At 44.2% G+C, this 26,142-nt stretch overlaps 1 protein-coding gene across 1 annotated transcript in view; it reads left to right on the plus strand.

Moving 5' to 3' along the window:
- The first annotated feature begins 591 nt into the window (after nt 1-591).
- LOC137318763 (deleted in malignant brain tumors 1 protein-like) overlaps nt 592-26,142 on the plus strand; it is a 43,243-nt gene continuing 17,692 nt past the window's right edge. The window contains exons 1-5 of the mRNA XM_067981413.1: nt 592-883; nt 12,150-12,182; nt 12,847-13,161; nt 20,738-21,052; nt 23,549-23,857. Coding sequence (XP_067837514.1) covers nt 592-883; nt 12,150-12,182; nt 12,847-13,161; nt 20,738-21,052; nt 23,549-23,857 — 1,264 coding nt within the window. The remainder of the gene's footprint in view (nt 884-12,149; nt 12,183-12,846; nt 13,162-20,737; nt 21,053-23,548; nt 23,858-26,142) is intronic.

Raw genomic sequence — 26,142 nt, forward strand, 5'->3', positions numbered from 1 at the left:
ACATTTTAGGGGAGATTTCTGCTGTTCCCAGTTTTGCCTCTAACTCCATAGTGTCTCTCCATTACATTCCAGGTAAGAGTCCTGTCTGATCCCAGGACTCCCTACCCGGGGCAGAGAAAGAAACTGCTCAGTGTGAGAAATATACAGCTGCAGTTCCCGGGACAGGGACTGAAACTCTGCTCAGTGTGAGATATGTATAGGTGCAGTTCCCGGGGCAGCCACTAAGTGACTGCAACATTCTGAGCCCGGTCACTGAGACAAGCACCAGCTTCAGTTGGTGTGATGGAGGGAGGGATCGCCACGGGGTGGATAACAATCAGGGCATTTGTTTGGAATGGGGAATGATTTCTTATTAATGTGTTGCATAGAATGATCTCAATATGTTAGAATTTAAATGAACTGCTGCTGTAATGTGTGAAGTGACCAGTTTCTGCTCGGGCCCTGTCCCAATGGGGTTATCGGTCCAGCTGTGCCGACCATCAGTGGGATGGTGACCGGCCGGACACGGCATTCTCCCGGCTCGGGGTGTTCATGGATCTCACATTCTCCTCACTCTACCGGGAAAGGCAATTTAAAAATGTCAGTGAAATGATGACCAGTGAAATGATGATCAGTGAAATGATGATCAGTGAAAAGATGATCAGTGAAATGTTGATCGGTGAAGTGATGATCAATGAAATGATGATCGGTGATATGGTGATCGGTGAAATGATGATCAATGAAATGATGATCGGTGAAATGATGATCGGTGAAATGATGATCTTTGAAATGATGATCAGTGAAATGTTGATCGGTGAATTGATGATCAACGAAATGATGGTCGGTGAAATGATGATCAATGAAAGGATGATCGGTGAAATGATGATCAATGAAATGATGATCGGTGAAATGATGATCTTTGAAATGATGATCAATGAAATGATGATCAATGAAATGATGATCAGTGAAATGATGATCAGTGAAATTGATTTGAGTCAAAGAAAACACCTTCCTCCGTTTTCCATCAGTTTCCACTACCCTTCCCCCGGTTATTCCGATATTTTCATCATCCCAATGCCCTGGTTTCCTTGTCAGATTCACAAAGGCCATTGGTCTCTCAGGAGAAGGCGGTGGGAGGAACCTGGGCTCACTGTATCTCGAAACGGGCAGCTTACTTCTCATTGGGGGATTTTACCGGACTGTAATTCACGCTTCACACCTGATTAAAATCTATTGGTTATTTGGAAGGAAACATTGGCTTCTATACAAACTGTTGTGAACGGATTAACTCCCAGATCAGTCGGTTGGCGCTGGAGGGACCGCTCGGTATCTGCGAACAGTTCGGTTAATTTTCGGGTCCGATCGGTGCAAGCGGCTCCCGGACGATGCTGCGGCCCTTCCTGACCCTATTTCTACTACAGGTTCTGAACTGTGAGTTATTGATCATTGGAAGTATTCGGTTATCTATTGATACGGTGATTATTATTGAACTATCTGCCTCGTTAATATAATTTTTGATCTTTACTGCAGAACACATTGAGGTGATGTGGAAAGTAAATGTTGTTTTATTCAATTGTAATAGTGTCATGTGGAGTTTAATGAGAAATCGGGGCTTCTTTCTCAATCCCCTTCCACCTGCGGCTCTTGTACAGACAGAGCAGACTGGCGTCGAAATTCTAATCGGACGATTTAAACTGAGCCTGTTAGAAGTGGAGCGCGGTCATTGTTAGAATAGGGAGTATCGGAGTCTGGGGTGTAAGTTAACTCACTGAGTGCAGAACATCAGTCAAAACTGCACCTATTGCCGACTGATCCCACACAGACTTTTCTTTCCGCGATATTTCTCAGTCGAAGCGCTGTCTGACCCCAGAGTAACACAGAGAATTGAAATAAACATATTTTAAAATAATTTGTTCAGCATTAGATTGATGGACAAGGTTTATAAATATTGTATAATTAAATATTAACTAGAGGTAAAATCATTTTTTTCAATTGGTATTAATTATTAGCATAAATATTATTAAGAACAGTTTCCAAAAATGATGTTAATGAAATTTCCTAAATGTCTGTGGGATTTGCTGTGTGAGGATTGTTGTTCAGTTTCTGATGATCTTTAAAATGATCATCCTTTTATATTAAATTAAGCTTTCTATTTCATACGTTTTCAAACACAGCATCATAGCATAAACTTTTCTCAAGCTCCTTCCACATGCTCCGTGATTATTATAAAGTGTTATGTGGTGTTTAATGATAGATCGAGACTTGATTTTCAATCGCCTTCCACCTGCGTTTCTTGTACAGACAGAGCAGACTGGAGTTGAAATTCTAACCGGACTATTTAAACTGAGCCTTTTGGAAGTGGAGCGCGGTCACTGTTAGAATAGAGAGTATCACAGTCTGGGGTGTAAGTTAACTCACTGAGTGCAGAACACCAGTCAAAGCTGCACCTACTGCCGACTGATCCCACACAGACATTTCTGTCCCTGATATTTCTCAGTAGAAGCGCTGTCTGACCCGCGTGTGATGCAGAGAATTGAAATAAACATATTTCAGATAGTTTTTTCAACATTCGAGTTGGACGAGGTCCGTATTATACTGTATAATTAAATATTAACTAGAGATGGAACCGATGCTGATTCAATTAGTATTAATTATTAGTCCAATTATTATAAAGTACACTCTCTAAAAAATAATGTTATTAATAGGTACTAAATCTCCAAGTATATGCTGTGGGAGTATTCTTGTTTAGTTAGCGAGTATCTTCAGAATTTTAAACCTTTTATATCAAATTAAGCTTTTTATTTGAGGCATTTGGATGTACAGTGTCCTCTTGTAAGTAATGTTTCTTGATCTGTGTATTTATTCATCTCCACCAATAAGAAATGCTGGTTTACAGATAGGGAAACGTTCTCGCACTGCTACCAGATAGATTGTGCGTTTATTTTAAGTATTAAGTTAAATCTAATTTCATTTTCTCAAACTGATTGGATACTAAAATGCTATTTTTGTCGGTGATTTAAAGGGCGTTGACTGCAAGGCAAAAAACAGAGAAAAACATGACATTTTTTTTACTCCCTGAATCATTTGCACAAATATTTTGCTCATAAAAACCAATTTGCAGGAAAGGTACATATTTTATTCAATATTTATCATTGAATGAGATCGTGTAATGTGAAAATTGAAAAGTATAATTTAAATTGTAGAATTATTGTTCAATGCACACTTTTGTTTGTCTGATTTTATGTTCCATCAACTTCAAATAGAGAACAGTTCTTCAATAAACATGTTGAGAATATTTTAGATCTGATTAACACCTAGATTAAATTACCGGAGGGCATTTGCGTCAAACGTAGATTTTAAACCGAAATTGAATAAAAAATACCGCGGCAGTTTGTTTTATTTTGTCCCCTGCGGCTCTTGTACAGACAGAGCAGACTGGAGTTGAAATTCTAATCGGACTGTTTAAACTGAACCTGTTAGAAGTAGAGCGCGGTCACTGTTAGAATAGAGAGTATCGGAGTCTGGGGTGTAAGTTAACTCACTGAGTGTAGAACACCAGACAAAGCTGCACCTACTGCCGACTGATCCCACACAGACATTTCTGTCCCCGGTATTTCTCAATAGAAGCGCTGTCTGACCCCCGTGTGTTACAGAGAATTGAACTGATTTTTTCAAAACAGCTTGTTCAACATTAGAGTGTTGGACAAGGTCTATAATATTGTATAATTAAATATCAACTAGAGATGCAACAATATTGTTTCAATTAATATTCATTATAAGTGTAAATATTGTAAAGTACACTCTCCAGAAAATAATAACAATGTTTCTAAATCTCCGGGGCATTTGCTGTGTGAGTATTTTTGTTTCGTTAGCGATTATCTTCAAAATTATAAACTTTTTTTTATATCAAATCATTCTTTCCATTTGTGAATTTGGATGGACAGTGTCTTGTAATTAATGTTTCTTGATCTCCTTCCACGTGCCCTATTCTGTTTGCACAGTGTCCTGTGGAGTTCAATGAGACTTCAGGACTTGTTTCTCAATCACCTGCCACATGTTCGATATTTTGTTAATTTTGTCGGTCGATGACTTAGTTCAGTTTCTCGCTGTTTCCAGTGTTTGTTTTATTATATTTATTAATCTCTATCAGTAAGAAATGCTGTCGTGCAGACAGGGAAACGTTCTCGCACTGTTATCAGGTCGATTGTGCGTTTACTTTAAGTATTAGGGCAAATCTCATTTCATATTATAAAACTGATTGAATACTAAAATACTGTTTCTGTAGATGATTTAAAGAGGGTTCATTGCAAAGCATAAAACATGGAAAGAATATGAAATGTAGTATACTCCCTGAATCATTTACACAAATCTCATGCTCATGAAAGCCAATTTATAAAACGTGTGCATATTTTATTCAAATTTGTCTCTGAATGCGATCGTGTGATGTGTGAATTAAAAATAATTAAATTTGTCCAATTTTTGTTCAATGCACATTTTTGTTTGTCTGATTTTATGTTCCATCTGCTTCAAACAGACAACTATTCTTCATTTCTGTCGGTGTCAGTGAACATATTGAGAATATTTTAGATCTGATTAACACCGAGTTTAAATTACCGGAGGACATTTGTGTCAAACTTAGATTTTAAACCGAAATTGATTACAAATACTGCGGCAATTTGTTTTAATTTGTCCCCTGCGGCTCTTGTACAGACAGAGCAGACTGGAGTTCAAATTCTAATCGGACTATTTAAACTGAGCCTGTTAGAAGTAGAGCGCGGTCACTGTTGGAATAGAGAGTATCGGAGTCTGGGGTGTCAGTTAACTCACTGAGTGTAGAACACCAGTCAAAGCTGCACCGACTGCCGACTGATCCCACACAGACATTTCTGTCCCCGATATTTCTCAGTAGAAGCTGTCTGATCCCCGTGCGATACAGAGAATTGAAATAAACATTTTTAGATAATTTGTTCAGCATTAGATTGTTGGACAAGTTTTGTAAATATTGCAAAGTTAAATATGAACTAGAGGTGGAGCAATAATGTTTCAATTAGCATTAATTATTCGGATAAATATTATTAAAGGCAGTCTCCAAAAATGATGTTACTGAAATTTCCTAAATGTGGGATTTGCTGTGTGAGGATTGTTGTTCAGTTGGTGATGATCTTTAAAATGATCACCCTTTTATATTAAATTAAGCTTTCTATTTCACACATTTATGTATACAGTGTCATTTAATTATCTTTTCTCTCGCTCCTTCCACATGCTCCATACTTATTATACAGATTTATGTTGTGTTGAATGATAAATCGGGAATTCTTTCTCAATCGCCTTCCACCTGCGGTTCTTCTGGAGACAGGGCAGACTGGAGTTGAAATTCGAATCGGACTATTTAAACTGAGCCTGTTAGAAGTAGAGCGCGGTCACTGTTAGAATAGAGAGTATCGGAGTCAGGGGTGTAAGTTAACTCACTGAGTGTAGAACACCAGTCAAAGCTGCACCGACTGCCGACTGATCCCACACAGACATTTCTGTCCCCGATATTTCTGAGTTGAAGCGCTGTCTGACCCCGGTGTGATACAGAGAATTGATTAAAAATATATTGACTTGTTTGTTCAGCATTAGACTGTGGGACAAGGACTATAAATATTTTATAATTAAATGTTCACTAGAGAAGGAACCAATATTGTTTCAATTAGTATTAATAGTTAATATAATTATTATTAAGTACAGTCTCCAAAAATGATGTTACTGAAGATCCTAAATCTCCGGTGGATTTGCAGTATCAGAATTTGTGTTCAGTTAGTGATTCTATTGTTCAATTAATAATTATTAATATTATTATTAAGTGAACTGTCTCAATTACTGAAAATTCCTAAATCTCCGGGAGCTTTGCTGTGTGAGTATTTTTTTCAGTTAATGATAATATTCAAAATTATGACCTTTTTAAATTAAATTTCTTTTTCATGTGTTTATATGGACAGTGTGATGTAATAATTAATGTTTCTCAAGCTCCTTCCACATGCCCCATACTTTTTACACAGTATCATGTGTTTAATGAGATATCGGGACCTGTTTCTCAATCTCCTTCCACATGTTCTATACTCTGGTTCTTTTGTGCAACAAATACTAAACTCATTTGTATATTTATCTTCGACAGAAAGCGACCGGAACAATTTTCCCCGGTCTTGTAAATATTCGCTGCATGTTTGGTTATTTTCTATGCGTGGTATCGTTTATTCAGGGATTAGTTAAGACTATAAAGTTATTGTGTTGGAAATTGCTGTTTGTGCTGTTGACCACAGAGTCTGGATTGTTTGGTGTGACCTCCCTCTGTCCGGTGTTTTATTGGAGTTTTTTAAACTGTTCTACTCAGACTGAGGCATCTCAACCCAACGCCTTAACAGTTACTTCGCTAATAGCGGATACCTCTCGGCGATAATCTTACATTTCAAGTAAAGTTAAATGTTTCAGTAACAATAATACTACGAATAATTGGTGGATCGCGACGTGTTAACGGTCAAGTTCCATTACTGGAACCAGCTACAATTAATGTTTGAACTTCATTTGCTTCGTAAATCCAACATGAACTCCTTTAATTGTGAAAGCTGTCAAATTGATCCAGAAATATATTAGTATTTAATTATTGTTTTGATTATTGACATACATAATAATCTGTTGTGGGAGGAATACTTTTTATAAACACTCGGTATTGACTGTATTTGGTAATCAATAAATCACCCCTGTAGTTGATTTCAATGAACTGAAAAAGAGCGCGGCTTTGTATCTCATTCAGGAAGTTAAATTCCCGAACCAGAATATCCCCAACTTCTGCCCTTTTATTTCATGTCCTTCCAGATTCTTTTTAATTATATTAATAATTGTATTTCACTGTTTGTTGTGATACAAGAGCACACTGACTGAAATAAAACGTTTACAATTAACTCAACAATTTCGCACCAAGCACGACATTAGTGGGGTTTTGTGCGACCATTGAAATTTGAGTCATTGGGGAACCGGCAGCCAATGCAGGTCAGTGAGGGCAGGGGTGAATAGTGAGCGGGACTTGGTGCGAGATAGGATACCAGCAGCAGAGTTTTGGATCAGCTGAAGTTGACAGAGAGTGGAGAATGTCAGGCCGATCAGGAGAGCGTTGGGATAGTGGATATACTCTCTGTCTAGATCAATGATTTGGACATGGGTTCACAGAGAATTAGATTCAACATTTGTTTAAAATAGCAAATGAGAGCGGATTGGAAACTGTGAGGAAGGATACAGGAGATATTGGAGGAATCAGCAGGTTAAGAGAGTTGTGTAGATGAATGGGAAATAATACCGTCTGAGAAAAGGAAAAGACTGAACATTTATCCGATGTATCTTAGATCATAGGATCACAGTAGGTACCGCACAGGAGGAGGCCATTCGGCCCATCAACCAATGGACGGATTTGGGAGTCTCGGTTGTCCTCCAATTCTTGCCTCTTGTGCATCCCCTGATTTTAATCACTCCACCATTGGCAGCCGTCCCGTCAGTTACCTAGACCTTAACCTCTGGAATTCCCTCCCTAAACCTCTCCACCTCTCTCTTCTCCTTTAAGGCGCTCCTTAAAACCTACCTCGTTGACCAAGCTTTTGGTCACCTGTCCGAATATCTCCTTATGTCGCTCGGTGTCAGATTTTGTTTGATTACACTCCCGTGAAGCGCCTTGGGACGTTTTACTGTGTTAAAGGTGCTATATAAATGCAAGTTGTTGTTGTAGATTGTTTTTATTGATTTAGGGTGGGGGCATCATTGCCCGGGGTGGAATTTATTGTCCATCTGTCCTGAGAAGGTGGTGACGGGCGTTCTTCTTGAACCCTCCTGTCCATTTGGTAATGGTGTTCTGAGGTCATTTATTGTCCATCTGCCCTGAGAAGGTGGTGACGGCCGTTCTTTTTGAACCCTCCAGTTCCTGTGGTGATGGTGTTCTGGGGTCATTTGCAGTCCATCCCTAGCTGTCCTGTGAAGGTGGTGCTGGGAATTCTTCTTCAATCACTGTAACATAAGAATTATTCAGATGGTGATCGTTTTTAAGAGAATAACTAACAACAACAGCTTGCATTTATAGAGCATCTTTAATGTAGTAAAACGTCGCAAGGTGCTTCACAGGAGCATTATCAAACAAAATTTCACACTGAGCCAGATAAGGACCTCGTAGGACAGATGACCAAAAGCTTGTTCAAAGAGGTGGGTTTTAAGGAGCGTTTTAAAGGAGGAGAAAGATTTAGAGAGATGGACAGGTTTAGGGAGGGAATTCCAGAGCTTAATATCTAGGTAACTGAAGGCACGGCCTTCAAAGGTGGAACGATTAAAATCGGGGGTGCGCAAGAGACAAGAGTTGGAGGAGCGCATCGATCTCTGAGGGTTGTCGGGCTGGAGGAGATTAAAGAGATAGGGAGGGGCGAAGCCATGGAGGGATTTGAAAACAAGGATGAGAATTTTAAAACTGAGGCATTCTTTGATCAGCAGCTCATGTCGGTCGACGAGCACAGGGGTGATCGGAGAAGGTGACTTGGTGTGAGTTAGGTGCGGGCAGCAGAGGTTTGGATGCGCTCAATTTTATGGAGGGTGGAAGATGGGATGCCGGTCAGGAGAGCATTGGAATAGTCCAGTCTGGCGGTAACAACGGCATGGACAAAGGTTTTAGTAGCGGATCAGCTGAGGCAGGGGTGGAAATAGTGAAAGATTATTCCCACTAGTCTGTCAATGGGAAAGGAAAGGAGAATTTGCTGGGCACTGACTATTATCAGGGGAGAGTTGGGAAGGACTGTGAGGCACTACTGGGGTCGAAACAAGTCACGCACAGTCTACACTACAGAACCGGGTACAGAAAGACACCTGTGAGATTATGTTTGAGAAGCTGGCTATCATTCAAGAATTCTCGGCAAGCACAGCTGAGGACAGGAATCGGTGTTACACTGTCATAAGAACATAAGAAATAGGAGTAGGAGACGCTCATACCGCCCCTCGAGCCTTCTCCACCATTCAGAAAGATCATGGCTGATCTACTACCTCAACCCTGGCGAGTTGCTGCAGTGTGTACCATCCACAGGATGCACTGCAGCAACTCGCCAAGGCTTCTTCGACAGCACCTCTCAAACCCGCGACCTCTACCACCTAGAAGGACAAGGGAGCAAGCACAGGGGAATAACACCACCTGCACGTTCCCCCCACCCCAAGTCACACACCATCCGGACTTGGAAATATATCGCCGTTCCTTCATTGTCGCTTGGTCAAAATCCTGGAACTCCCTTCCTAACAGCACTGTGGGAGAACCGTCACCACACGAACTGCAGCGGTTCAAGAAGACGGCTTACCACCACCTTCTCGAGGGTAATTAGGGATGGGCAGTAAATGCTGGCCTTGCCAGCGACGTCCACATCCCATGAATGAATTAAAAAAACTGCACTTGCCCGCACCTAACCCATATCCATTGATTCCCTTAATGCCGTAGTATCCATCGATCTCTGTCTTGAATGTACTCAATGACTGAGCATTCACAGCCCTCTGGGGTAGAGAATTCCAAAGATTCACAACCCTCCGAGTGAAGATTTTTTTCCTCATCTCTCTCCTAAATGGATGACCCCTTATCTTGAGACTGTAATACATAACCTCGAGAATAGAAAGTGACCAGGAAATCTGTGCAACACAATATCATCAGGGAGATGGGATCAGGTCAACACAATGTCTATAATATATGACCTAGAGAATAGAAAGAGACCGGGAATTCTGGAGGGTACATTACCATCAGGGGGATTGGGAGCAGGTCAACACAATATCTATAATATATGACCTAGAAAATAGTAAGAGACCGGGAATACTGGAGGGCAGAATATCATCGGGGATTGGGAGCAGGTCAATATACTGGCTGCATTTTAAAGAGCAGTAAAGCTTAACCAGTAAACGAGAGGACCATTAACCGGTCATCATTAATTGGTAAAATGATGTCACAAATCGGAGAGGGCAGGTTACAAGAGAACCCATAGAGCAGAAAATTATCGAGGAACAGCCCGCATGGAGTTAGGAGGCGAGATCCCACCTGATCAACTCTTCTTTTAAAATTGTGTTTTGTTTGAGGAAGTTAGGAATTTAATGAGTAAGGCACCGAAATTCATCACACAATAAAATAATCTTTAATTAAAGGTATATCTCGGTTCCTTCATGGACTTTGGATCGAAATTATGAAATTCGCGACTTAACTTCACTGTAAGAGGGCAATCACTGTGAGCACTGCAGCTGGTCAAAGAGCGGGCCCATCTCCGCCATCTTCTCAGGGCATATACACACGTGTCATGAATATTCAGAGCACCGTTACCACAAGGAGCGGACCCATCACCAGCGCCTTCTCAGGGCATCTACACACGGGTAATAAATGGTCAGAGTACTGTCAAAAAGGCTAATGGAATGCTGGCCCTTATATCTAGAGGGTTAGAATACATGGGGGTAGAATTTATGCTACCGCTGTATAAAGCCCTGGTTAGACCACACCTTGATTACTGTGTTCAGTTTTGGGCACTGCACCTTCGGAAGCATATATTGGCATTGGAAGGAGCACAGTGTGGATTTACCGGAATGATACCTGGACTCTAAGGGTTAAATTACCAGGAGAAATTACACAAACGAGGGTTGTATTCCCTAGAATTCATAAGATTAAGGTGTGATTTGATGGAAGTTTTCAAGCTATTAAGGTGAACTGATAGGGTCGATAGAGAGAAACTATTTCCACTAGTTGGGGATTCTAGGACGAGGGTACATAGACTAAAAATTGGAGACAAGACTTTCAGGAGTGAAGTGGGAAACACTTCCAGACGCAAAGGGAGGTAAAAGTTTGGAACTCTCTTCCGCAAACGGCAGTTGATGCTCGCTCAATTGTTAATTTCAAATCTGAGTTTGATAGATTTTTGTTGACCAAAGGTAGTAAGGGGTACGAGGCTAAAGCGGGTATAAGGAGTTCGGTCACAGATAGCCATGATCTAATTGAATAGCGGAACAGGATCGAGGGGCTAAATGGCCTACTCCTGTTCCTATATTTCTGTCATCATTTGTCAACACAAGGAGCGAGTTCATCATCACCACCTTCTCAGAGCACCGTAACCAAAAGGAGCGGACCCATCACCACCGCCTTCTCAGAATATTTACAAACGGCTAATAATTGGTCAGAGCACCGTCAGCACAAGGAGCGGGCACATAACCACCACCTTCTCAGGACACCTACACACGGGTAATAATTGGGGCAGATCCAGCATTGTGCACATCCTGAGAACAATGTAAGATCTTGGTACATATAACGATGAGTGGAATTATTCTCCACGTGTTACGCATCGACCAGAGCGATTATTGTACTGTGTTAAATAACGCATAATATTTCTGACCCTATCCCCTCCCGCTTACGATAATTCGAGTTGAAATCGGTGACCAATGAGAGATACCTGAAATAATCAAAGTGCCCACAAGTGAATTACTCAAGGCAGATTTTTGTTAGCAAGTTTAATGGATGCTTCAGGAGATATCACTAATTGTACAGGCTATATAGACAATGAAAGTGAAGTACATCCAGTGTATGTGGATTTCAAGAAGGAATGTAAAATAGGCGTATGGTACAGGAGGAGACGAAGTAGAATGGTTAGAACATTGGGTGTCAGACACGAAACAAACGAGTCGGGTTAATGGGTCTTGTTCAGTTTGAAGGTGGGTCAGAAATATTGTTCCCAGTTGTCAGTGCTGGGGTTATATATATGTATGTATGTAAGTGTGTATGTGTCTGTGTCTTTGTGTATGAATCTGTCTTTGTGTGTATCTTCGTGTATTGTCTGTGTGAGTGTATATGTGTGTGGTTATATGTGTGTGTCTGTGTGTATGTCTGTGTTTCTTTGTGTATTTGTGTGTGTATGCGCGTGTGTGTACTAATTTTCTGCATAAATTGTAGGCACGTTACAAATGTTGTAATGTTTCAGAGACTGTGTTTCCGGTTTTATAATGAATGAAGAACAGATGAAATCACAGACCCCGGTATCATTTCTTACACAAAGTGACGGGAATTTTTACTCAAACTTTGTTGTATTTTAACTTTTCTTTCTGATATTTTCATTCATTTCTTGACCAAGCGAACTCTAATTCTCGATGTCTCATTTCAGGCAGACCTGGGAACAGTCAGGCTGACCGGTCAGGTAATCGCCCTTTATTTCAGATTCTCTGTTGAGGCAAATAGAATCGATGCATTGTAAGGGGAAGCTAGATAAGCCGATGAGAGACGAAGGAATAGAAGGATATGTTGATAGGGTGAGATGAAGTCGGGAGGGAGGAGGCTCGTGTGGAACGTGAACACCTGTGCAGTAGTTTCAATGCAACTCGATGTAACCAAGGCCATGGCGATCACATGAACACCCAGCCCCGCCTCTTTCTCCATTGGCTCAGGAGGCAAAAATTCTTCGTATCTTGACTGGAGCTGGGCTCTCATTACGCTTGGCCAATCAGTTCTGAGCATGAAGGACAGCTGACCATTGAAGCCACGCCCTTCTGCCGACATCTTCAGTCTGAAATACGTTCTCAGCCTATCGCCCATCCGCCCCGTGGGAGCCGATCTGCGGCTGGGAATCTCCCGGTGACGGGGATTTAATACACTGTAACCGCTTCGTGCTTACAGACTGGAGGACTGGAGAATGGGGACAGTCCGAGCGCTGGGAGACTGGGGGTTTAATACACTGTAACCGCTTGATGTTATTTCTGATATTTTACAGACTGTGAGACTGGTGAATGGGGACAGTCCGTGCACTGGGAGACTGGGGGTTCAATACACTGTAACCGCTTGATGTTATTTCTGATATTTTACAGAGACTGTGAAGCTGAGGCTGGTGAACGGAGGTAGTCCGTGCGCTGGGAGAGTGGAGATTCACTACAAAGGATGGTGGGGGACTGTGTATGATCATTACTGGGACCTGCGGGACGCCGCTGTCGTGTGTCGGGAGCTGGGCTGCGGGGCCGCGCTGTCAGCACCGGGCGGGGCTCACTTTGGGGAAGGGTCCGGACCCATTGTGACGTGGGGTGTTCAGTGCGGCGGGACCGAGGCCGCTCTGCGGGACTGTGATTCATATCCATGGCGTCACTATTCCTACTCACACTCCAGTGATGCCGGTGTCATCTGCTCAGGTAAAAATCTTCCTTCTGTCTCTCATCTCCCGCCGGGTCTGACTGTTTCCGGGAAAAGCGAGAGTAAAATAATCCGGGACTGTCCGTACCCGGAAAGTGAGATGATAATTCCAGTATTCTCAGATTATTATTAATGTTGTATTGTTAATATTAGGATCACTGTTTGTGTTATAATATCCCTATTATTATATTTATTAAACATCCCCCACTGGGAGCAGTAAATACCTGATACTCGGCAAATTTACACAGCAGACAGAACAAGTTCCCACTGAGATTTGACCCAGAGCCGCGGTGAATGATCCGAACAGCTGGAAATGTCCCAAACTCAATCCAACTCTCCATTCTGAACCCACCAACCGCTACCGGGCATGCGCCGTGAGCACGGCTGTGCCCCTGCATTCATCGTATGTTGTGAGATCTGAGATTTTACACAGACTCTGAAGCTGAGACTGGGGAGGGAGGTTTCTCCGTCTCGGGGGGAACCTGGACATTGGGTCCGCGATTACTGTGAGCAGCACTGGAGGAAACTGCACAGTGAGATCCCACATCTGCCTGCACGCCTTCAATCATTTTAAGCTTTGAACGAATATCGAGAAGGCAAAAAGGACAGAGTCTCTCACGAGTTAAAAAGAGCATTAAACTATTCCACTAGATTAACGCAACTATTGGAAGTAGAGCAAAAAGTTCTCCTGGAATCCTGGCCCATAGTTCTCGCCTGATCACCATCAAAACATATTAAGCGACAATTTTACAATTTGCTAATTGTGGGATCTTGCTTTGCACAAAGTGGCTGTCCCCTTTGCCAATTAACAACAGTGGCTGTAGTTTAAAGGTAATTGAGGCGATGAGAAGGGCTTTGGGTGTCTTTAGACCGTGCCAAGGGCTACCGCCGGGTCAATGCTTTCTGTCTTTAGATCCATTCTGCAGATTCAATCCACGTGATATCAAGAAATGGCTGAGTGCACGGGACACAGAAAAGGTTACAGGTCCTGACAACATCCCGGCTGTAGCGCTGAAGACCTGTGCTCCAGGGCTAGTTTTGCCTCCAGCCAAGTTGTACCAGTACAGCTACAACACTGGCATCAACCCGACGAAGTGGAAAATTCCCCAGGTCTGTCCTGTCCACGAGAAACAGGACAAATCCAACCTGGCCAATTCCCGTCCCATCAGCTTATTCTCAATCATCAGCAAAGTGACTTAAGAAGCTATCAAGCGGCACTTACTCACCAACAACGTGCTCACTGCAGCTCAGTTTGGGTTCCGCCAGTACCACTCGGATCCAGACCTCATTACAAACAAGGGACAAAGAGCTGAATTCCAGAGGTGAGGTTAGTGACTGTCCTGGCCATGGAGGCAGCATTTGACCGAGTGATGGACCAAAGAGCCCTGGTAAAACTCAAGTCAATAAGGATTAAAGGGAAAACTGTCCAGTTGCTGGATTCATATCTTGTACAAAGAAAGATAGTTGTGGTTGTTGGAGGCCAATCAGCTCAGCCCAGAACACTGCTGCGGCAGTTCCTCAGGGCAGTTTCCTAGGCCCAACCATCTTCAGTTGCTTCATCAATGACCTTCCCTCCATCATAAGGTCAGAAATGGGGCTGTTCCCTGATGATTGCACAGCGTTCAGATCCATTCGCAACCCCTCAGATAATGAAACAGTCCCTGTCCCCATGCATGAAGACATGGGCAACATTCAGGCTTGGGCTGATAAATTATAAGTAACGTTCATGTCAAACAAGTGCCAGGCAATGACCATCTCCAACAAGAAAGAGACTAACCATGTCCCCCTTACATCCAATGGCATTATCATCGCCGAATCCCTGACCATCACCATCCTGGGCGTCACCAATGACCACAAACTTAACTGAAAGCCACAAAAATGCTGTGGCTACGAGAGTAGGTCAGAAGCTGATATTCTGTGGCAAGTGTTCACCTCCTGACTCCCCAAAGTTTCTCCACCACTTACAAGGCAAAAGTCAGGAGTGTAATGGAATACTTTACACTTGTCTGGATGGGTGCAGCTGCAACAACAATCAAGAAGCTTTACGTTATGCAGGACAAAGCAGTCCACTTGATCGGCAGCCCATCCACCACCTTTAACATCCAGTTCCTCCACCACTGGCGCACCGAGACTGCAGTGTGTACCATCTACATGATGCACTTCAGCAACTGGCTGAGGTTTCTCCGGCAGCACCTCCCAAACTCGAGACCTCCATCACCTAGAAGGACAAAAGCAACAGGTGAATGGGAACACCACCACCTCAAAGTTCCTTCATGTCGCTGAGTCAAAACACTGGACTTCCCCACCTAACAGCCCCCCCAAAGCCTCTCCACCACCAAGAAGTTCGGAGTATGAAGCAATCCTCTCCACTTGCCTGGATACGTGCAGCTCACACAACCCCCATGAAGCTCGACACCATCAAGGACAAAACAGTCTGCTTGATCAGCAGCCAATCCAGTACCTTAAACATTCACTAGCTCCACCAGTGGTGCAACGGGATTGCAGTGTGTAGTAACTAAAGGATGCACTGCAGCAACTCACCAAAGCTTCTTCGACAGCTCCTCTCAAACCCATGACCTGCTCCACCTAGAACGCCAAGGGCGGCAGGTGCATGGAAACACTGTCACCTCCAAATTCCCCTCCGAGTCACACACTATCGTGACTTGGAAATATATCGCTGTTCCTTCATCGTCCCTCAGTCAAAACCCTGGAACCCCCGACCGAACAAAACTGAGAGATACCTTCACCACATGGACTGCCGCGGTTCAAGAAGTGGCTCACTACCACTTCCTAAAGGGCAGCTATGGGTGGGCAATAAATGCTGTCATTCTATAGAGGCCCACATGCAGAGATTGATAAAAACATCCAAAAAAAAGAGGGAATGTTCACGGATAGGAACTGCGATTAAGGGAAGGCCCTGAACATTGATTGTAGCGGTCATCAAACGGAGCGGTCTGGATCCCTGTCATCAAAGGGAGCGGTCTGGGTCCCGGTTATCAAAGGGAGCGGTCTGGGTCCCGGTCATCAAAGGGAGCGGTCTGGGTCCCGGTCATCAAAGGGAGCGGTCTGGGTTCCGGCCATCAAGGGGAGCGATCTAGGACTCGGTCATCAAGGGGAGGGATCTGGGTCTCGGTAATCAAAGGGAGCGGTCTGGGTCCCGGTCATCAAAGGGAGCGGTCTGGGTCCCGGTCATCAAACGGAGCGGTCTGGGTCCCTGTCATCAAAGGGAGCGGTCTGGGTACCGGTCATCAAAGGGAGCGGCCTGGGTCCCAGTCATCAAAGGGAGCGGTCTGGTTCCCGGTTATCAAAGGGAGCGGTCTGGGTCCCGGTCATCAAAGGGAGCGGTCTGGGTCCCGGTCATCAAAGGGAGCGGTCTGGGTTCCGGCCAACAAGGGGAGCGATCTAGGTCTCGGTCATCAAGGGGAGGGATCTGGGTCTCGGTAATCAAAGGGAGCGGTCTGGGTCCCGGTCATCAAAGGGACCGGTCTGTGTCCCGGTCATCAGAGGGAGCGGTCTGGGTCCCGGCCATCAAGTGGAGCGGTTTGGGTCCCGGTCATCAAGGGGAGCGGTCTGGGTCCCGGTCATAGAAACATATAAACGTAGAAAATAGGCGCAAGAGTAGGCCATTCCGCCCTTCGGGCCTGCTCCGCCATTCAAAATGATCATGGCTGATCGTTTAACACAGTACCCTGTTCCCGCTTTTTCCCCACATCCCTTGATCCCTTTAGCGTTAAGAAATATACCTATCTCCTTCTTGAATACATCTAATGATTGGCCTCCACTGCCTTCTGTGGTGGAGAATTCCACAGGTTCACCACCCTCTGAGTGAAGAAATTTCTCCTCATCTCGGTTCTAAATGACATACTCCGTATGCTGAGACTGTGACCCCTGATCCCCAGCCATCGGGCACATCCTCCCTTCATCTCGTCTGTCTAGTCCTGTTAGAATATTATCTGTTTCGATGACATCACCTCTCCTTCTTCTAAACTCTCGTGAATAAAGGCCGAGTCAATCCAATCTCTCCTCATACGTCAGTCCTGCCATCCCAGGAATCAGCCTGGTAAACCTTCATTGCACTCCCTCCATGGCAAGGACATCCTTCCTCAGATAAGGAGACCAAAACTGCGCACAATACTCCAGATGTGGTCTCACCAAGGACCTGTATAACTGCAGTAAGACATCCCTGCTCCTGTACTCAAAACCTATTGCAATGAAGGCCAACATGCCATTCGCCTTCCTAACTGCTTGCTGCACCTGAATGCTCGCTTTCAGCGACTGGTGTCCAAGGACACCCAAGTCTCGTTGCACCTCCCCTTTTCCCAATCTATCACCATTCAGATAATAATCTGCCTTTCTGATTTTACAACCAAAGTTGTTAAACTCACATTTATCCACGTTATACTACATCTGCCATGTTCTTGCCCACTCACCCAACTCGTCTAAATTACATTGGAGCCTCTTTGCATTCTCCTCATCGCTCACATTCCACTCCAGCTTTGTGTCGTCTGCAAACTTGGAAATGTTACATTGAGTTCCCTCATCCAAATTATTGATATATATTGTGACTAGCTGGGGCCCAAGCACTGATCCCTGCAGTACCCCACTAGTCACTGCCTGCCACCCGGAAAAAGTTCCGTTTATTCCTCCACTCTGTTTTCTGTCTGTCAACCAATTCGCAATCCATGCAAGTATATTCCCCCCAATCCCATGTGCTTTAATTTTGCACACTAACCTCTTGTGTGGGACCTTATCAAAAGCCTTCTGAAAATCCAAATACACCACATCCACTGGTTCTCCCCTATCTATTCTACCAGTTAAATCTTCAAAAAACTCCAGTAGATTTGTTAAGCATTATTTCTCTTTCATAAACCCATGCTGACTTTGCCCAATCCCGTTAATATCCTCCAAGTGTCCTGTTATCACATCTTTTATAATGGACTCTACCATTTTCCCCACTATTGATGTTCGAATAACTGGTCTGTAATTCTCTATTTTGCTCTCCCTCCTTTTTTAAATGGTGGGGTTACATTTGCCACTCTCCAATCTGTAGAAACTATTCCAGAGTCTATAGAATTTTGAAAGATGATCACCAATACGTCCATTATTTCCAGCGCCACTTCCTTTAGTCCTCTGGGATGTAGATGATCAGGCCCTCGGGATTTCTCAGCCTTTTAGCCCCATTAATTTCCCTAGTACTATTTTCTTTACTAATACTGGTTTCCTTCCGTTCCTCCCTCTCACTGGACCCTTGGTTCCCTCACATTTCTGGCAGGTTATTTGTGTCTTCCTTTGTGAAGACAGAACCAAAGTATGTGTTTAATTGTTCTACCATTTCTTTGTTCCCCATTATAATTTCCCCGATTTCTGACTGTAAAGTCATCAAAGGGAGCGTTCTGGGTTACGGTCATCAAGGGGAGCGGTCTGGGTCCCGGTCATCAAAGCGAGCGGTCTGGGTCCCGGTCATCAAAGGGAGCGTTCTGGGTCCCGGTCATCAATGGGAGCGGTCTGGGTCCCGGTCGTCAAATGGAGCGGTCTGGGTCCCAGTCATCAAAGGGAGCAGTCTGAGTCCCGGTCATCAAAGGGAGCGGTCTGGGTTCCGTTTATCAAAGGGAGCAGAAGGTGAGGGAAGGGGATGGAGCAATCAATATAAAGGTTATACTGAGCAACCAGTATAAACCGGAGACATTATATAAATGGGAGGATCATCTGTGGATGGAATTTAATAGGGACACGTGGAAAGTGCTGCGCATGGGAAGGGAAAGTGGGCGATAGGCGGACTGCGGGAATGGGATGGGACTAGCCAGAGTGACGGGGAGAAATATCAAGTGGGTTTCGTGGCCTTGAACCTCAACATGTTCATTCACCGAAAAACAATAATCAGCGAAACAAAGCGGATGCTGGACTTTGTCACTGAAACGGTACAGGACAAGTCACGGAGATCAGAGTTATACTGAACAGAACTCTGTCCAGATATCGCCTTCTGCACGGTATATCGTTCCGGTCGCAAGGTGCAAGAGGTCAGAGTTAAACTGAACAGTGATCTGTCAAGGCCTTGCCTTGTGCACGGTGTATAGTTCCGGTCTCCAGGTACAGTAGGTCAGTTAAACTTAACAGAGCTGTGTCCAGATATCGTCTTGTGCACGCACGGTGTATCGTTCCGGTCACAAGGTGCAAGAGGTCGGAGTTAAACTGAACAGTGATCTGTCCAGATATCGTCGTGTGCATTGTTTATAGTTCTGGTCACCAATTACAATTGGTCAGAATTAAACTAAACAGAGCCCTGTCAAGGCCCCGCCTTGTGCATTGTGCATAGTTCCGGTCTCCAGGTGCAGGGGGAAAATCAAACCCCGGAAGAGGTTTGTAGGAAAGCCTGGAGACTGATGTCTACGGGTAGATGTGGTAAATTGTGGGCCTTGTAGCGGGAACTGCGGTGATTCAGAAGTGAGCTGCTGGAGGTATTAAACGTAGAGGACAGGTGAATCTGGGAAACGACATTTAATTAAATCTTTACAGTGGAACAAAGTGAGAAATGCTGAAGGGAGAGACAGACAAACTTAGGACTGGTGTCGGGATATTTTTCTCACAAAGAGCGGTGGAGGGTTGGATTGGACTCTGGTTGAGGAAAATAGAAACATTGAAGAAACTGCTGTGAAAAGCCTTCTTTATGGTATTTCTAGGTTAATGAGCTGTACCGGCTTTGACCATCATCAGAAAACGTATGTATCGTGGCTTGGGTAAAAGGAGTGTGTGATCTGAGGGGGACGGGACGGTCCGCAGTTCTCCTCTCATTGTCCTACAGTTCCAGTGTAAAAGGAGAGTGTGATCTGAGGGGGACGGGATGGTCCGGAGTTCTCCCCTCAGTGTCCTTCAGTTCCAGGGTAAAGGGAGATTGTGATCTGAGGGGGGCGGGACGGACCTGAGTTCTCCCCTCAGTGTCCTACAGTTCCAGGGTGAAAGGAGGGTGTGATCTGAGGGGGATGGGACGGTCCGGAGTTCTCCCCTCAGTGTCCTTCAGTTCCAGGGTAAAAGGAGAGTGTGATCTGAGGGGGATGGGACGGTCCTGAGTTCTCTTCTGTCCCTCAGTTCCAGGGTAAAAGGAGAGTGTGATCTGAGAGGGACTGGATTGTCCGGAATTCTCTTCTGTCCTTCAGTTCCAGGGTAAAAGAGAGGGCGCCCTCTGTCAGCCCATCTTGGCCTCTGGTTTCTGGAGGAGAACATGGATTCAGTCGGCAGTGGAGCGAACCCAAAGTCAGTGCAGGCAGGACAGAGATTGTTTGACTTGGATTTACCCATCTCTCGCTATTGATAATTTTCCGAGTTCTCTCAATGCGGGTTATTAACATCACAGTGACGACAACTGGGTAAGGTAGCAATAAATAGAGAAATGTTATCAACAGCCATGCAGTCATCGTGTAACCAGTAACGTTAGGGGGAAAACAGTATTGTCCATATTGAACCAGAATGGAACCAATCTGAAAGTAATAGTCACATATCTGTGATTACTCATGTGTATTCATTTGTAAATATTTAGTATTATTCTGATTATGATGATTACTATGGTGATTATGATTTTAGATCACAAAATTCCCAGACTGGTATCCGGAGGCTCCCCATGCTCTGGCAGACTAGAGGTCCAATACGGTGAAACCTGGGGAACAGTGTGTGACCTTCACTGGGATTTGAATGACGCCAATGTGGTCTGTGCGCAGCTTCAGTGTGGAGTCGCAGTGTCCGTGCCAACAGGTGCTTATTTTGGAGAGGGCACTGGGCTTCTACGGAGTGATTCCTTTCAATGTAAAGGCAACGAGACACATCTGTGGGACTGTCCTCTTTCTCCAGTAAATCAGCAGGAGTGCACCCACAGGAACGATGCCAGTGTGATCTGTTCCGGTGAGTACAGACTTACTGAAAAACAGTTAACTTCCTCCTTAATATTTGGAAAACTGATGGTGATGACATTCCTGTGTTCCTCTTTAACACGGTCACATCTAAACTCGCCCTGACAGTTTACTATTATTGTTCGACGTCTGGTGTAACACGGTACAAATTATTCACAATTATTTATAAATAAGAAGTTTCTAAACTTTAACAGTTGTTCTGGAAGAAGTAGATTTGTTACGAGTTTATTTACCGCCTGCACCGAATGTATTTTTCTCTCTCACATTTGACCAAGCTTTCGTTGTCAATCAACGCACTGGTCCTGCGCTGACTCACTAACCGTGCGCACCCTTCATGGACCATAATGGTAACTTCATTAATCTTGCACAACAACATCAACTATGGATAGGCTTCATTAACTATAGGTTAACTTCATTAACTATAAGTTAACTTCATTAACTATAGGTTGACTTCACGCGGAACGATTGTTTTGCACAAGGTGTCTTGATCAACCGTGCGTTGACTTCTTTACTTCTGGGACTTTTCCGTTAACCATCCTGAAAGTTCATGACTTTATTCGCCGAGCACTGATGTTCCGGGCAGTCCATTGTCCTCATTGCTCAAACACTGACTTTCTGATCACTGCACTGCCCTCATTAACCATCCGCTGACTACATTAAACCTGCCCTGATCTCAAAACTGCGGCACTATTTACATTGCTAACGCTCCTCTGCAATGTAGTGTGCATGAGGTCATTACCCTGACTTTCACTTCGCTCACCACGCAATTATATCAGCAGCTGTGGACTGTCCTCGTCACCCGGAAACTGACTCGGAGTCACTCACTGAACCCCTCAGTGGTGCAGACACGTTCATAATTAGCATCAAATGGATTCACGCGGCACTGAACAGCGATCGCTTTAACTGATCACCTATCTCGTTAACTGGTCACTGATCTCATGAACAGATCAATAACCACAATAACTAATCTCATTAACAGACCACTGACCTCAATAATTGATCATTGACCAAGAATCGGCCATTGATTTCATTAAACGCATTAACACGGCACTGATAACTGATCTCATTAACTGATCTCATTAACTGACCATTGACCACAAAAATCGAATATTAACTTCACGATGTCCGCACTGACCTAATCAGATACTTTGGTCTGAACGTCAGACCACACCAATTGTACACGGATAGAATATTGAAGTGAATTTCTGAGGGTAAAATGTAAGGTTTCTTTGAACATGGCTGTGAATATCACTAATAAATATTATTAGGGAGCATTTATCCAACGGAATTATAGGGTCGCTGTCTGGGGGCTGCAGTTGTCCTCAGAGTCCCACACACCAGCAAGGGGGGACGAAGCCAGGGCTCCTGCTTCCAGTCACTTATGAATATAATTGTGTGTGTGTGTAGGATCTGACTGTTCCACACTGCAATAGCCTTCCGACCCTCCCTGTCCAGGGTCAGACTTATTGAATGGTGGGGTATCAGAGGGCGGCTGTACTCCAGCACGGGTCAGTACAATCAGGCCAGAGGGAGGAGATTGGGGAGTTATATTACATAATTTGTGCATTTTACTGTCCTCAGATGATACGATAGAAAATATGAGCAGGAATAGGGGATTCCGCCTCTCCAGCCAGTTCGGTCATTCAATTAGATCGTGGCTGATCTGTACCTCAACTCCATCTTCCCGCCTTTTAACCGTATTCCTTGATGCCATTAACGAACAAAAATCTATCGAGCTCAGCCTTCAAAATTTCGATTGACCAAACATCCACAACCTTTTTCTTTGGGAGCGGATGGGGAAAGTTCCAGATTTTCACTATCCTTTCTAAAAAGTGCTTCCTAATTTCAGTCCTAGGACCGACTATATTCAGCTGCTTCATCGATAATCTTCCCTCCATCATAAGGTCAGCAGTGGGGCTGTTCGCTGATGATTGCACAGTGTTCAGCTCCATTCGCAATTCCTCGGTTAATGAAGCAGTCCCTACCCGCTTGCAGCAAGACCTGGATATCACACAGATTTGGGGGCGGATAGGTAGCAAGTAACATTCGCGCCACACAAGTGACAGGTAATAACCATCTCCAACATGAGGAAGTGCAACCACCTCCTCTTGACATTTAATGGCATTACCATCGCTGACTCACCTACCTTCAATATCCAAGGGTTCGCCACTGACCAGAAAATGAACTGGACCAGCCGCATAAATGCCGTGGCTACGACAGCAGGTCAGAGGCTGTGTATTCTGTGGCGAGTGACTCACGTCCTGACTCCCAAAGCCTCTCCACCATCTACAAGGCACAAGTCAGGAGTGAGATAAATTACTATCTATTTGCCTAAAATGGGTGCAGCTGCAACAACACTCAACAATTTCGACACCATCCAGGAAAAATCAGCCTGCTGGATCGCCAGCACATCTACCACCTTAAACATCTGTTTTTATACTGAGTGTGATTTAGGATTTATTTCGATCTGTATTTGTTTCCAAAACAGGAAACCATGGCCCACGACTGGTTGGTGGGGAGAGCCGATGCTCCGGCCGGGTTGAAGTGCTACACGGAGACCAGTGGGGGACGGTTTGTGATATTTACTTTGGTTTAGAAGACGCCAGTGTGGTCTGTGAACACCTTCAGTGCGGGGCAGTAATCGCAACCCGGGGAGGAGCTCACTTTGGGGAGGGAAACGGCCCAGTGTGGAAGGAGAACTACAAGTGCAGAGGGAACGAGTCCCGATTGTGGGATTGTCCGGTTTCATCCTGGGAACAGTTTAAATGCTCACTTGACGCCGGTGTCATCTGCTCGGGTGAGTCCTCACAGTCTATTGAACTGACATACACCAACTGTTCTTCCCTCGAGTAGAGTCTCTCATCAGTGAATCTATTTCTACCATTCACTGATCCACCAGTTTTACTGATGAAGATCTCATGTTTTCATTCAGCAATGGACGTGTCCCCGATGGTTGATCAGTAGATTGGTTCATTATTGAACTACATCAGACCAAAGGGTTTCAGTCCAGCACATATTTCATTAATAAATGGCTCAACTTACTGTTTAATCTATACATGTGAATCCACTACGGATGACACCAAATTTAGGGCGGGGGGGGGCAGTTCATACTGAGGAAGAATACAACAAAATTGCAGAATGTTTTATTGTCCATTTAATTTCAATATCGATAAGTGTGAGGTGGTTCAGGTTTGGTCGAATAAATAGGCCACCGTACTGCTTGGAAAATAACAGTCTAAATGGCGCAGCGGTAATAAGGGGACTGTGGGCACAGATTCACAAATCATTAAAAGAAGCAACGCAGGGCAACAAAACAATAAAAAGTGCAAACAAAGTGCTGGATTTCATTTCCAGAGGAACAGAATTCGAAAGCAGAGAAGTTATGTGAAACTTAAACGTGACCTTGATTAGGCCATACTTGTAGTCCTGCGCACAGTTCTGGTCTCAACGTTGCAAAAAGGCTATAGAAGCACTGGACAAAGTGCAAATAAGATTCACAAGGATAATACCGGAACTGAACGTGTACAACTATCAGGAAAGACTGAACAGGCTTGGGCTCTTTTCCCGAGAGAAGATTGAGAGGTGACCTGATAGAGGTTTTCAAAATTATGAAGCGGTTCGATAGGGTAGAGGGGGAGGAGTTGTTTCCACTTGTGGGGAATATAAAACTAGGGGCCATAAATATAAGATAGTCACTAATAAATCAAATTGGGAATTCGGGAGAAGCGTCTTTACCCAGAGAATGGTTAGAATGTGGAAATCGCTGCCACAAGGAGTGGTTGAGGCGAATAGCACCGATGCATTTAATGGGAAGCTAGATAGATACACGAGGGAGAAAGGAATAGAAGGATATGTTCATAGGGTGACGTGAAGTAAGGAGAGGGGGTAGGGGGCTCGTGTGGAACAAAAACATCGGCATAGATCCGGGGAACAGAATGACTTGTTTCTGTGCTGAAAAACTTTATATAATCCTGTACAAAGTCCTACAAAACAGGTTCACGTTGCTATAGCACAGAAATCCTGTTGTCGTATTTTAAACCGTTACAAATGTTACCGACTTAAATGAATCAATCAACATAACATTCATCGCAATGATGAGATGTGCTTTATCCTGGAAACTCTCGGCGTTAATTCGGCAGCAGATAAATGTTTCCAGATGAGTTTATACCTGGTCTGCACGTTTCAGTATGTGTTATATAGAGAACAATGTAATGTTGAGTGAATGGATCCTCTCGTTCTCTCCTTTGGTTCACGATCACTCTTCTAGTGTCAGGAGCTTTATGTTTATTACAGCCCGTCATTTCCGATAATTGACTTCAGTACGTTGCTAAAATCAATAATTAGTTTGCAGGTTCCTATTGTTTGAACAGATTAATGTCCGGCGATGCGAGAGTAAAATTGTTTTGCAGCTTAGTTGAAATTACCGTTGAAATTGTAAAAATGTGGCTGGGAGGAACTTGTGCAACTGACCCGGTGAAATTCGTGTCTTTCTGGTCATTGGGGATCTCGGTCAGAAATACACCAGTGACCAAGTGACGGATTTACACAATGCACCTGTTATGCTCCAAATCAAACAGGGCCATGAATTTTTACAGAGTAGTGATCCAGGCAGCGCTGAAACTAACAATCATCCATTTACCTGTGTCTGGATTGTGTATCTACTTCCTGTAATATAGTATCGCTGTCATCAAACATTAGTCCTGGCAATCACCCGCCACCGATTCTCCTCATTTGGTGAGGGCCTGATTGTGGCAGCTCTGCCCCCTGGCACCGTAATCCATTTTTAAAAGGGCCTTTATACTGGCCTCAATGTCGAAGGATGAAATCCTATCACTAACTCGGAACCCGCTCCCTTTAAAAGGGAACCTGAGGGCAGTTAATAGCTATTATGACCATGTGAGCACTGTCTGAACCCGGCCTCAATATATTGGATGAGGCAAATTGCGAGTGGCCAGGAGTCATTTTCTGACCGAGCTCCTGCCATCGATCGCAGCACTTCAACCACCGCCGGCCTGGGCCGGTCGCCCTCTGATTTATCTTCCAATCTCTGGAGTAGCGGCTGGTATCTGCTCTGTATTTCTC

The sequence above is a fragment of the Heptranchias perlo genome, unplaced genomic scaffold (assembly GCF_035084215.1).
Source record: "Heptranchias perlo isolate sHepPer1 unplaced genomic scaffold, sHepPer1.hap1 HAP1_SCAFFOLD_73, whole genome shotgun sequence".
Taxonomy (NCBI): domain Eukaryota; kingdom Metazoa; phylum Chordata; class Chondrichthyes; order Hexanchiformes; family Hexanchidae; genus Heptranchias; species Heptranchias perlo.